The sequence below is a fragment of the Balaenoptera ricei genome, chromosome 9, assembly GCF_028023285.1.
Source record: "Balaenoptera ricei isolate mBalRic1 chromosome 9, mBalRic1.hap2, whole genome shotgun sequence".
Classification (NCBI taxonomy): domain Eukaryota; kingdom Metazoa; phylum Chordata; class Mammalia; order Artiodactyla; family Balaenopteridae; genus Balaenoptera; species Balaenoptera ricei.
The window spans coordinates 26977591-27000889 of NC_082647.1; the positions used below are offsets into that span (position 1 = coordinate 26977591).

The 23299-nt window shown below is 32.1% G+C and overlaps 1 protein-coding gene across 3 annotated transcripts in view; it reads left to right on the forward strand.

Moving 5' to 3' along the window:
* POT1 (protection of telomeres 1) overlaps nucleotides 1-23299 on the forward strand; it is an 88992-nt gene that overhangs the window by 61976 nt on the left and 3717 nt on the right. For all 3 annotated transcript variants that reach the window (XM_059933473.1, XM_059933474.1, XM_059933475.1), the window contains 8 exons: nucleotides 3416-3585; nucleotides 4686-4774; nucleotides 9205-9261; nucleotides 11103-11259; nucleotides 13018-13223; nucleotides 16326-16461; nucleotides 19831-19919; nucleotides 21743-21834. In XM_059933473.1, the coding sequence (XP_059789456.1) occupies nucleotides 3416-3585; nucleotides 4686-4774; nucleotides 9205-9261; nucleotides 11103-11259; nucleotides 13018-13223; nucleotides 16326-16461; nucleotides 19831-19919; nucleotides 21743-21834 (996 nt within the window). The remainder of the gene's footprint in view (nucleotides 1-3415; nucleotides 3586-4685; nucleotides 4775-9204; nucleotides 9262-11102; nucleotides 11260-13017; nucleotides 13224-16325; nucleotides 16462-19830; nucleotides 19920-21742; nucleotides 21835-23299) is intronic.

Here is a 23299-nt window from a genome sequence, read left to right on the forward strand (position 1 = left end):
TGATTTTCACTGTTTAATTCCCTTCTCTTTCCCTATGCTGTGTCTATAGGTCTTTTGTTCCTCTCTCTTGTCCTGATTTCCTTGTCCCAAGTCCTGAACAGCACCTGCCACAGTGCTTTCCATGTAGTAAGGGTGAAGTAAATAACATCTGCTGGTGAATGCATGAATCAATGAGCGCTGTGAATTTTTTTCAGATTTTTTTTCATTTCCTTTGTCTGCTTTATCTCACCCACTAGAGGGTGCTATGAGCACACATAATTCAGAAAATGAAGGGCAATTAATTTTTCTCTAAAGATATCATGACATTTACCTACAATGTGACAGAAAAATGAAAAGGATTTTCTCTATGTGTAAGTAATATAACTGTAGGCTTTTATTTAATGTACATTGACATCACATTTTATTTGTTCTGAGGCAACCTCTATACTAACCATTTCGTATTTTTTTAAGAAGTGCCCAGAGTCAAATGATATTGATATCAATTAATTCTTGCAAACACTTAACGATAACTGCTTAAAATTGCATATTTATATTGGAATGCATGGAATACATGTATTTTTGTTGAATAGGAACAGGAAAAAAATGTGATTTTTATTTTATGTAATAAAGAGGATAGTTAAGGCAATTATAAAGTACAATATAATTGAACTCTATATACGATACATTTTACAGCTAAAGTTGCCCTTAACGTTTTTCCTAAACCTTGCTTTTTAAGTAAGTTATCTCCTTCCCTAAACAGTTTACACACACACACACACACACACACACACACACACACACTCTTCAAACCTTTTGTCTACAAACAAAAGCAGTGTATTTTCAATCCCCAGACTTATTTTGACACAATTTAAAAATTATTATAAAACACACGTAGTTCTAATTATGTTTGGCATTCAGTGACCCAAGAACTATAGTTTGGTTATTTTCAGACATATACAGGTCATTAAAAATATTAAACCTAAAGGGAAATTTTTGAAAGTTTATAAGGAATATTGAAATTATTTCTAAAGGAATAAACATTTCTTAATAGCCAGTTTGCTTTGCTTTATTTTTACTGTTTCTGTATTAAAAAGGGCTTTTACAACATTTTTAGAGGTATGTTTTATAATTTTTTGGTTATTACCAACAAGACGATTTGTTTGTTATATATTTGTCTATTATAGCAGAGCATCTGGCACATTTTATAATATATTTAGCAAGCTTAAAAAAAAAATACAATGCTGCCTCCAGAAGGAATTTCTGGAAATAACAGTTTGTCATTTTTATAGCCTATATATATAAAATTCTCTCTTGGTCTTTAAAATATAATTTTGTTTTATTATGAAATACAATAGTAAAGAAGATAGTATAACAAACATCTACGTGCCTGTCGTCCAAACTTAACATTTCTAAATGTTTTGTACACTTATTTCAGGTACTTTTAATTTTAAGAAATGAAATTTCTACATGTGGAACCTTCTTTGTACCTCTGCTTATTCTAATTCTTTGCTCCCCAATATCCTCTTTTTATTTATCCTAACATGTATGTGTGCACACCCATGTTTATTAGGGTTTTATATACTTTTGTCTGAAAAATGCATATGGTTATGTATCATTCTATAATTTGCTTTTTTCCTTTGACATTATATTTGTAAGATTTATCCGTGTTCATATATGTGTCTGCATTAATACCAGCCTGTCTTAATTATCATACCTTTATTTTTAAATGATATTTCATAGGTTAAGCCCTCGCTCCCAGTTCAGTCTTCAAAACTAACTTGACTGTTCACTTTCAGATCAGTTTTTACAATTCCTTGAAAGGCACTGGAGATTTAGATAGAAATTGCATTGATTTTAAAGAATAATTAATTAGGAAATTATCTTTATAATGTTGAAACTTTTCATTTATGATTATGGTATCTTCGCCTTGTGTCTGGCCTTCTTTAAGTCCTTTGTAGATTATATACATTTACTGCACTAATATGTATATTAAAAAGAATTACAGAGTAATAAATGTTCAAAAAGAATGACATAAAAGTAAATAGAAAGAGACATATTTCCTTCCATCATCTTACTTTGAAGACCATGAGGAAAACCAGTTTTGTCATCTTTTATGTGTGTGTGTGTGTGTGTGTGTGTGTGTGTGTTTTCCTTCTCTGACTCTATTTACCCTGCTCCCCTGCTGTTCTGTCAGTGGAAGAGGTTAGAGAAGAAAAGACTAAGTGCCTTACCTCCTTATAAAACCCATGATTGGATGGGAAAAAGATCCTTGAGAATGAAGGAGTAGCTCTGGGAGTGTGGATTTTTTTCCCCTTATTTTTCCCCCCATTTCTCTCCTCCATCACATACAGAGGGTGATGAGGAGACATACAATGATCTGAAACAGCAATAAGCAGAGGTGGGAGGTTGGTTTACTACCTTCTCTTTCTTTATATTCCCCCATGTATAGCTTTTCTGTTACACAGAATCTCACCACTGTTAATCTTGACCTTGTAGGAAAAAAAGAGAATGGTAGTCCCACAGTCATCAGCAGTCAGGATTGCTGCTTTATACAAATGAATTAAATTTCCTAGTTGGTAACTAGCTCCTTTTGTTTATAACTCTTTCTTCATAAAAATAAATGTGATTTAGGTAATATAGCTTCTTCCTTTGAGTAGGTGTCAGTTTCTTTAATAAACCTTCTGCATCTGTCTCTTTTTAAGTCTTCTACATTAAAAGAATATCAAATACTCCGTAATTAAGGATATTTTTAAGACTTAGTTTAGCAAAACATCTAAACTTAACTATAGGACATTTGGTTCAAAACTATAATTGGTTTAAATCTATATTTGAACTCATAGAAGGTGTTTCACATTATGGTGTACAGACAAAAATATTTACAGAAATTTTCTTTCCATAGAACTTGTGTAATGGAGTTTACTATTTTGATAGAGTAGCACATTTAAACATACTTTCTAGTATTCTCATAATGAGAGTGTTTTAGTGATCATATTTAATTAAATCTTACCTTAAATTAGTTAAAGCAGGTTATTTTCAGAAACCTTAACCAAATAGGTTTCGTAATCAAATAGAGGGCTTGGATTTGATTTAGGTAATAGGTTTCTTAGCTACCATATCTTACCAATGCTAAGACTCAATCTTATTTAACGTTTTAATATCTCTAAAATGGAAATATGCCTTTACATTTGAAAAATACATACATATCTATACATGCATATGTATGTATACAAACACATACACACACACACACGTTTTGGTTTTGATACAGTGTCCTTGGGGCTGATATTGAGTACACATTAGTAGAACATACCAGTTTCCTTTCTGATGAGTCAACATCCCCGGTTATTGGTCTGTGCCCCATGTTAGTTGTTAAATATTGTATCAGAAATTGTTTGGTTTTTCTCCATTTTCTAAATAATAAATCATCTACTTTTAGGTTGGAAGCTTTCTTAGAATTTATAGCCTCCATACCAAACTTCAGTCAGTCAATTCAGAGAACCTGGCAACATTTTTAGCCCTAGAGTTTCATCTCCATGGAGGCACCAGTTATGGTCGGGGAATCAGAGTCTTGCCAGAAAGTAACTCTGATGTGGATCAACTGAAAAAGTAAGCATGTTATAAACCTATTTAGAAATTGTAAATAAGGTATTAATTAAGCTGATTTCTAGGATAATATTCTTCTGAGGTGGGAAGGGGGGCTCTAAGAGGTGTCTTGTAATTGATCCGCAGAGCCTTCCTTGCCATCATTCATTTTTTTAAATAGATGAACCAAATGAAACAAATCAAGTGATTGTAGGTTCAAATAGTAGCAGAGCTGGGTTTATAGTCTAGGTTTTCCAGTAGTTACTTATGCTGTTACCTCTACTCTTTGCACTCATGTTCTACCATTTGCCACCTTCTCCAAGTACAGAAACAAACTGTGGAAACTGGAGCTTAGCTAAAGTTTGGAAAACTTGATATATATATGTCTAGGGTGCCAAACACACTTGATCAATCATGGAAAAAATACTGCCTTTTTAAAGTGCGTATAACCGAGAAAATAGGTAACGGAAATATTTCAGGGTATCATATTTTTAAAACTTTTAGGTGTGCCCAGAAAGTGAATAGTACCTTAAATCCTGCTACACTTGCAGCTCCCTTTTCCTTGAAGTATTCCTGTAAGTGATGGGCGCAGAAACTCTTTGACCCGTATTCTAGGGAAATAAAAATTCTTCTACATATTTTCAAAGAGTTATAGAAAATATCCTTTTCAGTAAATTGAAATGACATAACTATTCTCCAAGTTTTAATATATTGAAATCAATATGACTTTATCATCAATGAAATTAGCTATTTTAATAACCTTCTATCAGTTTCCCTACTTTATTTCTCATATTGCAATATATAGCCACATAGTATTTCACTACTTGAGTCTAGAGTGAGATTGTTCTGACTTACAATGTCATCCATTAAATACCCAGCTTATTTGCAGTATTTCATCATCCCACTGTTCTACTTGTGTCTTTCTAGACTTAGGTTTTTAAAATTTGAGGGTCTCTTGGAATCCCCCGATAATCTTAAAAAACTATAGTCCTACTGAAGAATGCGTACACACACAGAATTTTTTATACAATTTCAGTGAGCTCTTGGTTTCTTTGGGTAGAGCTAAACTGACCATTGTTTGACTTTGTTTTATGCAATTAAAAATTATATTCTTTCAATTACAGGGTTTTAGAATCTGTAGATTTGCCAGCCAATCAGTGTTTAGATGGTATATGTCAATCAGAACATGAGGACAGCTTTTCAAATATTTCAAGTAAGGACAGTTTTTTTTAATTTATTAAACTACAGTTGATTTACAATATTGTGCTCGTTTCAGGTGTACAGTATCAGATTCTTTTCTGTTATAGGTTATTAACAAGATATTGAATATAGTTCCATGTACTTTAGAGTAAATCCTTGTTGTTTACCTATTTTATATATAGTGGTGTTTATTTATTAATCCCATGCTCCTTATGAGTAAGGATAATTTTCAATGTTGCCTGTTTAGTTTCTGCTAAGTAAAATGACTTTATCAACACAAATTCTCTTTTTATCTTCCTATCTCTCTTTTTTTTTTTTTTTTTGGTTAAATCCATATTCATTGTAAAGAAACACGCTAAATCTTTATCAGTGTCCTGTGCAAAGGTAAACATTACTCCTCCCTTACCTGCATAGTTACATTTTCAAATTGGGGTGGTAGGGATTACTTGATTTGTGATATATGTAGTGTTGATGTGTATAAATATGTATTTATTATAAATCTGTATTTATTTTCTACTAAACTATTTTGCTCATCAGTTTCTAAAAGGAGCAAAGGTTGTTTTTGCTGCTTTATTTCAAATAGCCCAAGTATTTTTTGATCATACATATCTTAGAGTTCCCAGTTTTATTGAGTTAAGTACCTAATTACAAAATGTTAACAAACAATTGGTTGTTTATTTATATTATTGCCTACCTGAATAGCTGACTATTCAAATCTAAATTTTAAAACACTCAATCTGTAAGATTTTTTTCTTTACAATTTTGTCTCAGTATTTGCTTATACATTCTGACACTTAGAATCTATATCATGTTTCTATCCCCTATTTTTTTTTTACAACCTAACTCCTTCCCTACTATGATCTATTTTATGAGTATTTACTCTCTTTCTGTATCAGTGATGATAAGCATTAAAATTAACATGTGTGGCTTGATGGGCACTTAGTCAGTGCCTACAGCCATTATTATTTTATCCTAACAGCACTCCTATGAGGTTGATATTATTCTTTCCTTTTATAGAAAGGAAACTGAGGCTTTGAGTGATGAGAGTCATATAATTTGTCCAGGGTCACTTAGCTATTAACTGATGGCAAAGTCAGTCAGATTCAAATGCTGGCTATTTGATTTTTTTGTACATGTTTATTTCTTCATTTTCTCTGCCTTAGAATTCTTCATATTTCCTAGCACATTGGTGATAGCATTTTAGCCTAATCTGTGATTATTTGAACTGCCATTAGGAGGCCAGTTTACTTCAATTGACAATCATTTGGAGACAGTATTAATTTGTAATTATACTTTTTGAAATCTCTTTTCTCCTTTTAAAAGGTATTTCTAATTGTTTTTAAATTACAAAAGTAGTACACGTGACAGTATCAAGCTACGTAGCCTTCCCATGCCTTTATGCCCACTCGCTGAGGTAAAGTTAACAGTTTAGTGTGATTTCTTCAACATCTTCATGTTTATATGAATATATATATACTTCTACATAAACAGATAGGAGTTTTCCCTCTGTTTAAAATTTTTACAAACATGGGACCATACTAGACTAGCTGCTTTATTTAACAATGTATCATAGACCTCTTTCTGGGGTAATTCATGTAGCTCAAACTCATTCTTTTAATAGTTACATTATATTTTATATGAGTCTAACATTATTAATTCAACCATTTTCCATTTGATAGACATTCAGGTTGTTTCCAGTTTCTTACTCTTACAAATACTTCTTTAATAAACACCCTTGAACAATTGTACTTTCATGCTTATTGTTTCTCCAAAATAAACTCCTAAAGGTGGAGTTGAAGGATCAAAGAGTAAGCACATCTGTTATTTTCGTAGATGATGCCAGATTATATACCAAAATGTCATAGGATTCATATGCAAATAACAGTGTGGGAGAATGTCCTTTCCTCACACTCTCAGTGGTATTGGCCGTTGACAGTATAAGTAATTTTTTGACAATTTGGTAGGTATAAGGTGATATCTTATTTATTTTCCCCGAGTACATGGAAACTTAAAAATCTTATTATATATTTATTGGCCCTTTTTACTCCTTCTTTGAATTGTCTGCTCTTACCCTATACCTGATTTTCTGTCGGGTTCTTTATTTTTTTCTTATCAGTTTTGTGGGAGATTGTTGTATATATTTTGCAATATTTTCTCTATTTTCTTATTATTTCACTTCATGCAGAATGGTAGATATTAAGTAATCAGATTCTTTGAAATTATACTTTGCCAGCTTAAGGTTCTCTTGCCATGGATTCTTAGGCCATTTATTAGTGATGTTGAGGAAGACGGACAAGTAATGCATATGTTTGTATATGATGTCACATACAATAAATTATAAAAATATAACATGCTATTATATATAATAGAATGTAGTAAGCTAAAGTAGTTGCAAAATATGGATACTTTTTTTTTTTTGGATACTTTTTTAAGTCTTAAATTCTTCATTTTGGAAAGCATTATTAAAACTTATTGCTATGGAAATTGAGTTATTTGTAGTGAGGTGGATGGACCTAGAGTCTGTCATACAGAGTGAAATAAGTCAGAAAGAGAAAAACAAATACCGTATGCTAACACATATATATGGAATCTAAAAAAAAAAAAAATGGTTCTGAAGAACCTAGGGGCAGGACAGGAATAAAGACACAGACGTAGAGAATGGACTTGAGGACACGGGGAGGGGGAAGGGTAAGCTGGGACGAAGTGAGACAGTGGCCTGGACTTATATATACTACCAAATGTAAAATAAAGTAGATAGCTAGTGGGAAGCAGCCGCATAGCACAGGGAGATCAGCTAGGTGCTTTGTGACCACCTAGAGGGGTGGGATAGGGAGGGTGGGAGGGAGATGCAAGAGGGAAGAGATATGGGGATATATGTATATGTATATGTATAGCTGATTCACTTTGTTATAAAGCAGAAACTAACACACCATTGTAAAGCAACTATACTCCAATAAAGATGTTAAAAAAAAAAAAGACTTATTTCTATGATCACTACTTTTGCTTTTTTTGTTAGAGTAAAATCATATTTTATGGTATTCATCAAGTCATCCTATTAAGTTTAGTAAATTTATTATTTTATCCACCTATCCCTTCATTCCCTTCGCAATGTATTTTTTCAACATAAGAAAAATTTTCGAACATACAGAAAAGTTGAAACAATTGTACGGTCAACACTCATATACCCACCATCTGATTCTCCAGTTAACATGTTATTCTCTTTGCTGTGTCATTTATCTCTTTTTTAATGCATCGATCCAGTTTATTTTTTGATGCATTTCAGAGTAATTTGCAGACATAAGTACATCTCCTAAACACTTCAATGAATGAACATCATTATCTAGAGTTAAATATTTGTTTAGAATTCTCTTGTATTTTTGAGGTAAATTATATTCAATGAAATGGGCAACCTAGGTGTATCATTTCATGAGTTTTGGCTAACACATAAACTGCATAACCTAAGTCCCTCTTAAAATCAAGACCATTACCTTTTTGCAGAAAGCTCCGTCGTGCTCTTTCCCAGTTGATCCTCACCCCCAACCCCACCCTAGAAGTCATGATTTTTTCCACCATAGATTAATTGTGCCTGTTCTAGAACTTCAGATAAATGCAATAACATGTTATATACTCTTGTATATACTATTTGTTTTTGAGATTCATCCATGTTGCATATATCAGCGGTTTATTCCTTTTTAATGCTTAGTATTATGGTATGACATAGACATTTTTGAAAATATGAATTTCCAGTTGCAGCACCATGTTTTTTTTTTTAAAGATGGCTTTGGTGTCTTTGTCAAAAATCAAGTGAGTATAAATGTGGATTTACTTCTGAGCTTTGTGTTCAGTACTTAGTAGTGTGGTGTGAAGTAAGCATTTTTTTTGCTCATACTAATTTCCAGTTGTTCCAGAACCATTTTTTGAGAAGAGTTTTGCTTTCCATTTGGATTGCTTTGCTGCCTTTATCAAAAATCAGATGACCATGTAAATGTGGGTTTATTTCTGGACTTTCTATTTAATTCTGATAATATTATTTGTCATTCTTTATGTCAGTACCATATTCTTTTGTTTACTATAGCTTTATAGTAAATCTTGAAGTTATATAGTATAAGTCCTCCAATTTTGTTCTTTTTCAAGATTATATTCTAGATTCTAGATTCTTTGCCATTTCCACTTAAGTGATAGAATCTGCTTGTCTCTTTCTGTAACAAAGCCTATGCAATTTTGATTAGGATTTTATTGAATCTACAGATCTATTGGGAAGAATATCAGTTCCTAACAATATTGAACCTTCCAATCCATGAACAAATGTCATAATCCATAAACAAATTTCACCATTTGTTTAGATTTTCTTCAGTTTCTCTCAGTAATGTTTTATAGTCAATGCCACATTAAGCTTTTAATGGATTTTTAAAATGTAATTCTTCTTTCCTTTTCTCCTAATAGGCTCTGGATCAGTATCACTATATGAGGTAGAAAGATGTCAACAACTATCGGCTACAAGTAAGACCATTTTCTTTTTTGTAATATGGGCACAATAGTGAGTATTATGAAGTCTGTCCTTATACTTATCTATCCACGAGGGCAAAAACATATCCGTGTTAATTTTAATCAATTCACACTATGTATTTAGTGGTGTGTCCATAAAGGAGTTCCTTAAAATATGCCCCAAAACTTTAATGTTAGCAATGATAGTTAATCTATCAGATACCCACCTTCTGATACTTCAGCTAAGATTAAAAAAAAATTAACTATTTCTAAGCACAAGTCTATTAAATAAAATTCTGTAATATACTATTATAAAGATATGAGTTTCTCATTATTGGAGAAAGGGCGTATAATTATGAAATGGGCTAGAAGAAAGAAGCTGTGGTATTGTATTAGAATTGGAGGTGTCAGTATGTACTCATGGTTTTAGAGACAGATACAGAAATAGATATATGTGTGTTTGTATATATGTATTCACTCACATATACATTCATACACATGCAGGTGCACGTGTATAAGTATAGGTATGAACATGTGTGCATATGTGCCCGAGCTCTGTTGATGAAAGGGCATAAAAACAAGGACACCCAGTAGCAATGAGTACACCTAGTGTACAGATCTTAGTTTATAAATAATATTCCCAATCAGGGCTTCTTGGAGAAATAGCAGATTCCAGGGTTGGGATAGGAGAATTATAAGGTGATTCTGGAACATCTTGTTGTGCCAGAAAGTAGAGAATTTCTCAGGTTAACGGTGGCAGATGTCAAATCTCATACAATTTGAGTATCAAAATAAAAATTACTAGTGATGGCATAGAACTGATTGAATAAAGTAGGAATCTGTTAGTCCATATGGATAGTAAATAAATGAACAAAACAAATAAATAAATAAATGAGGTTGAATGGAAAGCTGTTATTTAAAATAGAATGGCAGCTGATAAATGTAAAAAGAATAATGAAGTTAGGGAAAAAATCACCATTTTTCAATCATGATAGTAATTATTTAGTTGCTAATCGTCAATGGATCTTAAACTAGCAGGATCCTAAATGTTTAATGAAATTGGGATATTTATATTTTATCAAATACTTTCTTATTAGTTATAAAGGGGGAAATAATAAGTTTATAGCGGAAAATCCTGCTGAACACCACCTTAATCAGCTGAGCAAAGTTAACATACCCAGGAATGAAGACACTGATATCATGTGCCTTTTGATGTCATGCAATGAGAAGGCCACAATATCACTTACACAGTAGTATTCCTACCAAAAATGCGTAATTGGTATCTGATCATGAGAAAAACCAGACACACCCAAATAAATGGCCTCTACTCCTCAAATATATTAGCATCCTGAAAGACAAAGAAGAGCTGAGGAACCATTCTCTACATTGAAGGACTCCAAGGAGACAGGAAAAATAAATGCTACACATGGTTCAGGATTGGGTCCTAGACCTGAAAATAAAATGCTAAATAAGAGCATTATGGGGATAGTTGGAGAAATTTGAATAATGTCTGTTGATTCAGTGATAATAAATGTTTAATGTTCTGATGTTGAAAATTACATTGTAATATGTTAATGAAATTGCTTGTTCTTGTGAAATACATACTGAAGTACTTAGGGATAAAGGGCAAAATGTCTGGAAGTTACTATCACGTATCTGCAAGGTTTATGTATATATGGAGAGATGGAGATAATGACAGATGGAGATGATGATAAATGTGACAAAATGTTACCAAAATTGACAATTAATACAACTTAATTGGATTTGATTGTGTATGTTTGTTTCGGGGGATTCATGTCATGAATATACTTATATCCTTGCAGATTTCTCTAACTTAATTCAAAAATTCTTTATAGTACTTACGGATTATCAGTATTTGGAGAAAACCCCACTGTGTGCTATTTTGAAACAAAAAGCTCCTCAACAATATCGTATCCGAGCAAAATTGAGGTCATATAAGCCCAGAAGACTCTTTCAGTCTGTTAAACTTTATTGTCTTAAGTGTCATTCACTGTAAGTATTTTCCATAACAAAACCAAAGTTTTCATTTCATGAAATTTGTGTATATATGTTTTCTTATGTGTCAGTTTAAGTCCTGACAATGAGTAAATTGTGATTTTAATGTACTGTATTTTGAAAGAATGGTAATCTTTTTAAGAGAAAACACTAATTCTTAGAAAATAAATCCTTTTGATGTTTCTTAGTAATAATAATTAAAAGTAGCTGCTGTTTTCAGATCTGAAATTCAATTTAGTAGCTCTGATAAATGCAAACAAATAATAACTGTGAAAAGCTGTATAGCACAGGGAGCTCAGCTGGGTTCTCTGTGATGGCCTAGTTGGGTGGGCCGGGGCCGAGGGGAGGTCCAAGTGGGAGGGGATGTGTGTATGGGTATGGCTGATTCACTTCGCTGTGTGGCAGAAACTAACACAACTTTGTAAAGCAATTATACTTCAATAAATAAATAAATAAATATAATAATAAAAAAAAGAAGAAAATATTTGAGGGGACTTTCTCATTTGTCACAAAAAAATCTTGAAAGTAAACCATTATTAGCTAAAATCCTTAAATAGAAAAGATTTCTGGTTAGTTGAAATTCCTAATTAAGTGTTAAGAGAAAGCCTTGTTGGAAATATTCCTGTCCTGCTTAATAACTACCATATAGTGAACATAATTTGAACTTTTGTTGGTAATTAAGGATTTCTCAGTTCCTCAAAAGCTTTATGCTAAACATCAATTATTTTATAAGTAAGTAAATAAATTTATAAGACATTAGAATGAGTATGTACTTACTAACTCAAGACATTCTGAAAATTATTTTTAATCCCTCTTCCTCTTTTTTATGCAATTTGACTATCTTCCCTCTATATATGTAATATGAACATGTATATACATCTCCATTGTATTTATGTGTGTGTACATTGTGTGTGTGTTGTGTACACGAATGTACATATATTTTCCCCTCCACAATCTAAATATAATACTGTTTGTGGAGATATTTGATCATCAGATCTCCTTATATAAAACAGGGGACCGTCTTCTACCCATTTGGGCTTGAAATGGTAGTTGGAATTAAAATATAAGTACAGATTTTAGATAGTTCTTGAAGTATTATCAAATTATAGTTCATAAAATTCTGTAAAAATCATATAGCTTTGCCAAACAAAACCACCCTCTATGATAATTTTTTAAACAAATAGGGAAATCATCTTAGAAATGTTAAGAGGTTTTACCTAAATTTACACAGCTGATTGGTGACAGAACCAAGACAAGGAAACAGACCTTTTGATTCTAGATTATGCGATTTCTACTGTATCATATTTTACCATATGACTTTTGAAAATTATATTCTAGATTAAAAGGAATCAAATGGAATATTGGTTTGTAAAGTAGGTACCCTATGAAAGTGATATTACTTAAGTGGTAAGTGGATATTTAGCTGGAGTGAAGACGGGGCTCCTGCTGGGAAGTTTAGCATTCCTTACAGAGGAGAACAGTTTGGTGCTAGAAATAATGGTGTCACAAAACCAGGCAAGGAAATTGCTGGTGGTTAATGTAATTATGATATGGATCTAATTAGCCATAAAATATCATCAAATATCTTTCTATTGAATGAGTCATGTAATCTGCAGAGTGAATTATCTCCATGTTTTAAAATAAGTAGCTGGTTCATAAGCATATAAACAATTTTTTTATTGGATAGTTTGTTAAATTTGAATTTCCAAGCTTATACCAATTGTTTTTGTATTATTTCGTTGTCAATGATTTTAGGCAAGAAGTTCCACATGAGGGTGATTTGGATATAATTTTGCAAGAGGGTGCAACCAAAACCCCAGATAGCAAACTACAAAATACATCATTATATGATTCAAAAATCTGGACCACTAAAGATCAAGGAGAACGAAAAGTAGCTGTTCATTTTGTGAAAAATAATGGTATTCTTCCACTTTCAAATGACTGTCTAATTTTGATAGAAGGTATGATATTTAAGTTGCTGTTCTATTAGACTACAGCTTTTGTTTATGTGTTTCTCTGATTGATTATTGTTAAATATATTTTAGGGGCAACCTGGGACATATAAAGTCAAAATATTGTTAATTTAAACTTCAAATAATATAATATATATAGCAACTAGATTCAAATATATACATATACACATATATGTATAAATTTATCTGAATGACATTTTGAAATTACACATTAAACTCAACTGTTTGCATTTGTCCATCTTGTTGGATTCCTACATGTCATCTTAATGAGACCCAAGGTGATTGCTGAGCTGAATAATAATCAAGAAGCTGCTTGTTATGTATAGTTGCTGTTATCTTGGCCTCTGGATGTCACTCTTGTTTCATAAAAATAGAATGAAAGTCATCTATTGATAGCTAAATCAAGTAAAGATAACCTGACATATTATACTTTTGTCTTATTTTTATCTACTATTTATCTAATAATCCATAATAAAAGGGGACCATCATCTTTAATATGCATTAGAGAAATCTTTCATTTTGTGAATGAACTGATCTTTATTACAATGGATTATGATCATTTTTATTCCTGGCATTTTTCTGTCTATAAAACTAACACATAATCGTTTTAGGAAATAATGTATATATGCGAATACACATGTATATAAACATTGATATTATTTTTATGAACATCACTTGTTTTAATACATTTATAGCATACCAGAAACTATTTTAATTAATTTTATCATCACAACAATCCTGTGAAGTTGGTACTATTATAAGCTGTTTTTTATACATGAGAAAAAACTGAACCACGGAGGAGATAAATGTCTTTCCTAGTACAGGTAGTGGGTGGTGAAACTGAATTGCTTCCAGTTTTTTACATAGCAACTCTGTGATGAACTTTATCTCCCCCCTGAAGTGTAATTGGGCACAAGGAATTAAGTGAATGTTGCCCAATTACTTTCTAGTAAAGTTATCATAATGTGCACATGCTTTAGCAGCATGTGAGATTATCTGTTCACCTACCCTCCTCATAATATACTAGAGCTTTAAAAAATTTGTCCATTTTGATGAGTGAAATGTGACATCTTATTCCATTAGCAGTATTTTAATCTGTACCAGGAGATAGATGTAAAAACAGAAGGACACAGACACACACACACATACATATGGAGTAAATCTATTTATATGGCCTAAAAATAAAATAAAGCTGTGATCCTATCAGGCTTTATTAGAACTGTCCTTGTTGGGCCAACTAAGAGGATGTCAAGTATGCCTTCGGGTCCTTCTGTGCTTTGCTGCCTCCCACAGAATTCTATGCTGAAGCCAAGTTGGCCTTGACGGTCCAAAGGAAGCTTGAATAAAGAAGTCCCCTTAGTTCCTGATCCTATCTTTAATTACCAGTCAACCCTCAAACTTTCAGCCTCACCTCCTATCGCAATTCCCATCCCACCCTCTAGCCATATTGAACTGGTGATAATTCCTACACCTAGTATATTCCTCTGTGCCTCTTTGCCATTCCATCACTGTTCTGAGAAATTCTGCTCTAATACATCTTCAGAAGTAAACTCAATAATTCCCTTTATTCAGCAATTCATATAAAATATTTAACGAGCACCTACATGCATCAAGCACTTTTCTGATTTATCAGGCAGATCTGAGTGGTTCTTATTGCAAACTGTATGAACTTCTAGTAGAGCACTTCTTATATTATATTTGTGTTTTATCTGTCTGTTTATAGATTTGTTTCTTTCTTAGAATGTAAGTTCCCCAAGGTCAGAATACACGTTCTTTTAATCTATGTATCTTCAGCACCTAGAGTAGAAAACCTGGCATGTAACTGGCTCTCAGTAAATATTTATTGAATATATAAGTACATCCAAAGTAGTAACAGTTTGCCTTACAGAGCCTTTTAATAAAGTCAAATGAAAGTGTATGTGAAAGCACTTTAAAAGGGTTTCATCAAAATGTAAGCTGTTTTTATTTTATCATATTTCTGAGTATTATAACTCTAAGCATAGGCTAAGATCTAACTGTAGGATGACATGGCAAACCTGTGGTTTCCAGCTATCACAGAGCTGAGGGAAGAGGTATGGGAGCTGGGCAAGTTAAAACGCCATGAAACTTGCTGTTCTTATAAGATTTATCCACTTTTTTTGAATAAACGCTCCTTGGATTGTTGCAAGCCTTTGGTTAATTTCTAGAGTTCTGAAAAAGTTGAATTTGACAAATTTTGCCAAAGTTGTTTTTGCTATTATGGAGAAGTGTATTTTTGGACGTTCTTACTCTGCTATGCCAGAAATGCTTCCCCCTCACAATTGAATTTTAACATTACAAATTTTACACAAATTTTAGGAAATACTCAGAAGTATTTTTATAAATCATATTCTCTTTCCCTGGAGAGGAAGAATTATCAATCTAAGTGAAAAGTACACCAGAAACGGTACCGGTAGGTTTGAGTAATCAGAGAGAATTCTGCCTTTTAATAATGGTGCACCGTTGAGCATACTCTTTCTTCTCAGCCAGCATGATGGTTTTAATACCCACCCTGTCGTAGCATTAGGGTAACTGTGATGGTTTTCATAGGAAAAATGAATAAACACTCTACAGGAATTCCTATTACATAAACTGTTTGCGTCTATATTTAAATTCAGTGTTAAACTGAAAAGATTTATTTCAAACTCAAGACTAAATTTGCCTAGACATTAGTAGTAAATAGCAAATTTAATAATGGGAATCCTGTCATATTTTGACTCTCAACTTTGTTCTTTTTAGATCATTTGAACCGAAGTATTCCTGGCATAAAGAGCAATTTGTATAAATTTTAAAAGACGGTTCATATTTCACAAACCTTATATTTTGCTCAAATCTCAGCATTTTTGCTCAGTGGTTTCTTTAATCAATGAATAGGATCCTAAGCTTACAAATTATTATTTTTAACAATAAATGTATAAGTGCATTAAATCTCTTAAATTCATGGTATTTGTTGTCTTTTTCTGTCAATCCCTTTAGTCCTTTACTGTTGCTCATGTGTTACTTAATAAGTACCCCAGTTTGCTTACTTTATATTTGTACTACTTGAAGGGTTTACTTGTTCTGTTTTAATAGGAGGTACACTTAATGAAATCTGCAAACTCTCAAACAAGTTTCATAGTGTAATTCCTGTGAGATCTGGCCATGAAGACCTGGAAGTCCTCGACCTTTCAGCACCATTCCTTATACAAGGAAAAATACATCACTATGGGTATGTTTTCAATAATGGGAATTCTGGGAATTTTAAATTTTACTTATTATTTTATTCCACTTGTTACTATATATTCAGTGGATACTTATTTAGTACCAATTTATAGGTACTAGATTTTTTGGTATATATCTATTCTTCGGATACCGTATATATTGAGTGCCTACAGTATGCTAGGTTTAAGGCTGTCCCAAAGGCTAATATTCATTTGCTTTCTTTCATAACAATTTAGGTATTAGTTACAGAGAAAGTTCAGAGCTGTATCCTAGCAAAAGTTAAGTGATTGAATTCCAGAATTTCTGTGCCACAAAGTTATAAATGAGTTGCCACTGAGAAACTGGAAGATATCAGAATACAGTAGGAGCTAGAAACAGATGTCTAGGTTTGGAAGGAGGCAATATAGATAGAATCTCTGTTTCCACTTGATCAAACAATCACCCTGGAAGTGCTCTGCTTTGAGAAACCTTGGATTATAGAATATTTTCTGCTTTATTGGAAAATACCAAATTGTTTTTCTAATGATTGTAACATTTTATGGTCCAATCAGCAGTGTGTAAAAATTTGTTTACCCCGGGTTCTCTTCCACGGTTAGCTCTTGGTATTAGTCTACCTTGTAATTTTGTTAGACTGATGAGCATCAAATAGTATCTATGTTGTTTTTGTTTGCATTTCCTAGATGACTAGGGAGTTTAAACAAGTCTCATGTTTATTGGCTATTTAGGTTTTCTCTTCTGTGAATTCCATATTCACATTTTTCTATTCAATTACTGGTCCCTGTTTTGGTTCTTGTGTGTGTGTTTAGGTCATTGTAAAAATTCTTTCTATATGAGAGATACTAAACATTTGTCAGTTACGTGCATTTCATCAAACTTCTAGTCTGTCCTGTACTTTTTAACTCTATGCTTCCTTTTGTTTTACAGATTTTTCAAATATTAATATAGTCATATTTACCAAAATGTTTGACAAGGCAAAGTTTTTGCAAAACTTTACTTAGATTTCTGGATCTGATGCTTTTTTAATGGAACAGAAACTAATGCTTCAGTTTCTTACTAGTTACACATTTTTTAAGGATTTGTTTCTTCTTGAATCTATCTTATTAATGAAAGTTTTCTAGAGAAGTATTTCATTTATCTTTTAAATTTAAATTTATTGAGATAAAATAATTCATAGTACTTTCTGATGATTTTTAAATCTCCTCTTCATCTGTTCTTGAATCCACTTCATATTATTTGCTCCTTTTTTTCCCTTGGACTTTTTTGCCAAAGCAACTAGCTTTTGTTTTTGTTGATGCTCTCTATTTTTTTATTATTGTTCTTAACTTTATTTTCTTCCTTTACTTTCTATAGGTTTCCTTGGTATTTCTTTTTTGTAATGTTTTTAATTGAATGCTTACCTCACTTAATTCATTATTTTTTAGTATGTTTTTAAATATTTGTATTTAAGTCTGTAATATACCTCCTGAGAAAATAGACATAGCTTTAACCAAAGATTGGATACGTAGTGTTTTTCTTGTCACTTCTAAATGTTTCGCAATTCCTATTATGATTTCTTTGGCCCATGAATTATTTCACTGTGTATTTTAAATTTTTCCACACACTCATTTTAGGTGCTATGCTTTTGTTTGTATTTTAGTTAGATTACTTTTTAACCAAGTAACGTGATGCATTTCATAATGATTCTTTGAGATTTGTTTAGTTTTGCTTTATCCTAGAATGTGTTTGTTCATAATTTGTACATATTACATAGATTTTAAAAAGAAGGTGTATTCTTTAACAGTTGTGTTTAGTGTTTAATAGTGTTTAGTTATGTCCATTAGACAAGCTTGTAATCGTATCCAAAACTTATCTTTCCTTTGTAATTTTATCTGTCTAATCACTTCTTAGAGACTGTGCTAAACGTCCTCTGTGATTGTAGGTTTGTGACCTATTATTCTGTCAATGTGTGCTTTATATGCTTTGAGTCCTTGTTGCTTGCTCATTCAGGTTCAGTATTTCATCTTCTGGTGAATTCATTGTACTGTATATCCTTATGTAATGACTTCATCTTTAATCGTGATTTTTTGCTGTAAGGTTTATTTTTTTCTCGTTTTCTTATTACTATATCAGAGTTTTTTTGGTTGGTAATTGCATGGTGTATCTTATTCTCATCCCGTTGCTTTTATGTTTCTTTGTTGTTATATTTTAGTAGGTCTCATAAATAAATACTTATCAGTAGATTTTAGTTGTTTTTTAATAGATGAGTTTAAAATATGTTAATTACTGAAACATTTAGGTTTTATTTCTATACTGTATTTCTTGTTGTTTTCCACTTATATTATTGTTGTTTCTCTTCCCACCCTTTTTTTTGTTATACTTTATTTTTTTTTCCAGTCTTCTATTGGATTAATTTATAAAAATGTTCTCATTTTTCTCCTTTTTCCTCTTTTATTACTTCGGAAGTAATGAATTCTCTAATTTATGCTTATTACTCTTAATTTTTAATTTGTACACTTAATTTTTAATTTGTATACTTTATCAATGTCTAAAGTTTAATATCACAGCCGTTTTTTTTTTTAAGAAACTGATACTCGTCATTCAATTACCTTTTTCTGTTAAAGAAAAAACTTTTATGTATTTAAAGAGTGGAAGGGGATAACATTTAATATAGTTACCCTCTGTTTTCCCCCAGATTGCAAATGAAAAGGAATCTGCATGAACCTTTTGAATGTTGATTTTTATATTTCTATCCAAGCATATTTTCTCATCAACATCTCCTAAACATTAATACATATAGTAAAAAGTAAATTGCTTGTACTTAAAATGTTTGTATGTAAGTAAAGCAAAATACCTATACTAGATAATAGGCAATTTTAGTGTATTATGTAATTTTAGATTGATTTGTATACAAAGGATAACTATAGTACTAGGCATCATAAACTGTGATCCTCTAAATATGTGCTAGTACTGACTTCCTTAGAATAATTTTCTCCTGTTGCTATATTTATAAAATTAAGACCTTGGCTATTCCATATTGTTCACAGAGCCATAAAATGAAAGAGTCCTTAGAGTTTGTCTCTTCAGACTTTTTGTTTTACCAGATAAGGAAATTAGCCAAATTAATTAACAATCTGCACCTGGAACCTCTCTCATTGTCAACTTAGAGTTGTTTATTCTGAACTGTACTATCTTTTTAGATTGCTTCTATTGTAAGAAGCTTATTTTTTTTTAATAATTCTGTTTGTAATATGCACATTACAATACAGGAAGTGCAGTGCTCTTTTGTTTAATAATATACTTTTTAAACTGCATGCTTGAATGGCAAAAATGTTATAATAATTAAATGAGTTGTAATAATTACTTATAATAAATCATTTTTTTCTTTTATTAATTTCAGATGTAAACAGTGTTCTAGTTTGAGACCAATACAGAATCTAAATTCCCTGGTTGATAAAACATCATGGATTCCTTCTTCTGTGGCAGAAGGTTAGCTAAGTTTCTGTGTCCTGTCATTGTAACTGTCTTTGTATAAGGTGATCTCACTGAGAATATTTCAATATTTGTGGATATTGTAAAACCAGGGCAAAGGCTGAACTAAAGTTTAATTGTCCTTAAGCAAAACCATTCATAGTGGTCATAATAAAAGTATAAATGTTTAAAATAATTGAAAACTTACTTTTAAGCATCTGCCAATGTTTTTCAATTATTACATTTTAATTTTCAATAATTTAGTAATCATACATACAACTTGTGAAAAATCTCTCCAGTTTATAGTATCTTGGGATTGAAAAGAGTTGTAGAGATAGCTATTACAACTTTTTACCCAATACAAGTCTTTAGCTGGAACAACAAGAATCTTTTTATATCACGTTATTAACTGCGGTTATCCAGCCTTGGCTTAAAACTCTTCAGTGACTGGGGACTCGTTACATTGCAAGGTAACATATCTTACTTTTTAGGTGCAGTACTTAACAGTGAGGCAAAATCTGCTTACCTATAATTTTAACATGGGCCACATTCTGTGTACTAGAATTAAAGTACATCTCTTCCCTCTTCTATAAAATCAACAAACTGTACATTTGAAGATAATCTGTCAAGTCTTCATTGAGTCTTTATTTCTCCAAGCAGGTACCCTCACTTCCTTTGGTACTTTCCCACATTCCTTACTATTTTATTTCTCCTCCTCAGTAAACATTCCATTTTACCAGTGCTCTTCTCAAAGTTTGGTACTCAAAGCTAGAAATAGAGCTGCAGGTGTTGGCCAATTCAGAATATGAAGAAAACCTTTATTTACCTAAGATTGGATACTGCTCCTACTTGCCTGAAAATTTTATTGTGTAGATATTTATTTGTATACTTGGTTTTGTTTTCTTTCTCTTTTAATCCAGCTATATAATACTGCTAACTCATATTTTGTTTGTGGTCCAGTGAAATTCCAGGTTACTTTTGCATGAGCTTCTTACTATGTGTTTCAAGCTTGGTCTCCTCATCCTGTACTAAATATAGTTTTTTGTTTGCTTGTATGGTCCCTCGGGGTAGGTTTTATGTTCATCCTTCTTGGTTTTAGCTCACAGTTTATGCCTATCGAGAACTTCTGAATCTTAAAAATCAATTCCTCAGTATTAGCAATTTCTCTCATGTCTGTATGCCCTAATTTATTTGTTTTACTTGCTCCCTTTATTGCTGAATATGGATTCCACAATTGGAAGACGATATTCCATTATATAAGCATATCGAATGTCTTCCATTTCCAGACACAAAGTAAGATGTTCATTTTAACCTATAAATTTTCATATGATTTAGCATCTCTTTAATTTCTTCCTTTTTCCTCATCTTACCAAATTATGAAATCTCAGATTCTCACATCATTCAACCAGATGATATCTCCTAAAAAATAATCGATCCCTATGCTTAAAATACAAAGGAGAGAGACATGTTAAAAAATCCTAACTATTGAACTGTATGCTGTTTCTGAATTGCCTTTCATGAATTGGTTTTTATGGTTTTTATGTTTTCTATCAAGATCAACTCATTTTAAAGATAATGCTGTATTAATATTTAATTTAAAAAAGAGACTATTGCTCATGAGTCATTATCCCTATACAGGTGTAGTGTAATGTTCCAAAATTACCCTTCTAAAATGAGCTTAATATATTGGTATTAGAGAACAAAAAGGGATACTTTTTTTAATCTCTTGAGTTATTTTAGTAAACAAGACTAACAGGTATCTAATATCATAAAACAATTTTTTCTTTACTTTGATTAAGGCATAGGAGATTCATATGGTTTCAACTTTTTTCCTTCATTAGTACTGGGTATTGTACCTCTCCAACATGTGTTTGTGATGACATTTACTCTTGACGATGGAACAGGAGTATTGGAAGCTTACCTCATGGATTCTGTAAGTAACAGAGGTAGTGAAGATACTTCTAATTAAAAACTAGTACTTTTTAAAATTTTAATATATTTATTCATGCCTACTTTGTTACTGAGAAGATTTAAGGCAACTCGGAAGAATAAATAAAAGACAAGCACATAAATCTTAAATTGTCTATGTATTTCTCTCTCTTTTGATTTGACACTGTAAATCTTAATATGTGAATAATGAAAAATTGAGGAAGTTCTACTCCAGGAGCCAAAGGCAGAGGTATGGTCACACCCTCAGGCATTATCTATTAGCATTTCACTGGGCTTTTTAAGCCTCCACATTTCATATTAGAGAGAATGAAATTACTTTGATTAGGGAGATAGTTGTTATGTGTGAAGCTAGGTAGCTGTCCACAAGACCACCTTCATTTCTGATAGTGCCAAGTTTGGAGGTTCCCAAGACCACCCTTACTTCTGACACCAGTTGAAAGTTCAGAGGTCCCCAAGAGCACCTTTAGTTTTGATAATTCACTAGAAAGACTCACAGAACTTATTGAAAGCTAATATGCTCACTGTTAACAATTTATTACAGCTAAAGGATATAGGTTAAAATCCTCAAGGGAAGAGGTACATAGGGCAGAGTCCAGGAAAGTTTCTAACATGGAGCTTCCGTTTGTTCTCTTCGCATGGAGTAGTGGACAGTGTTACTTTCCTGGAAATGATATGTAACAGTACACGTGAGGTATTGCCAACCAGGGAAGTGCAACTGAGCCTTAGTGTCCAGAGTTTTTTTTGGAGCTTCATCAAGTAGTCATGGTTCGCTGCCCATGTGACTGATCTCAATCTTCAGCCCCTCCAGTGGTCAAGTTAAAACCACATGCTCCAAACTCCCCACCCTAAATCACAATGTTAGAGTGACCCAGGGTCTCCAGGCAAAAAAGAACACTCCTATGAGGCATGACATTCCAGGGGCTTAGAGATTACCTCTCAGAAACCAAGGGCAAAGGCCAAGGAGGTTAAATTTTTTACTACACACATTGGGAAAAATCTGGGGTAAGGTTGAGGACAGTTTTTCTCCTGCCTAAATAAATTATTTATCCATTTATTAAATAAGTATTTAATGAGCACTTACTGTATGCCAAGTGCTACTCTTTGTGATGGGGATATAACAATGAGTGAAACAAGCAAACTCCTTTCTCTCCTGGAACTTATAAATAGGAGAGGAGAAAAAAAAATTAAACAAATAAATATATACTATATATTAAACTCTTGTAAACTTAATACTTAGACATTGTAGGTGCTCAGTACATATGCTATCAAGAGAATAGTAAGCCTCACTGTATTCTAATCATTATTCTTATCATTAAGTCAGAGTGGTTTAACTTGATTTTATATATATGTATCATAGCTGTTTTTAGATTAAAGTAGTAAATCAGATTTTAGAGTTTAGACTAGCACTCTAGTTTATGAATTCTACAATATAGTGTGAAATAGTCTAG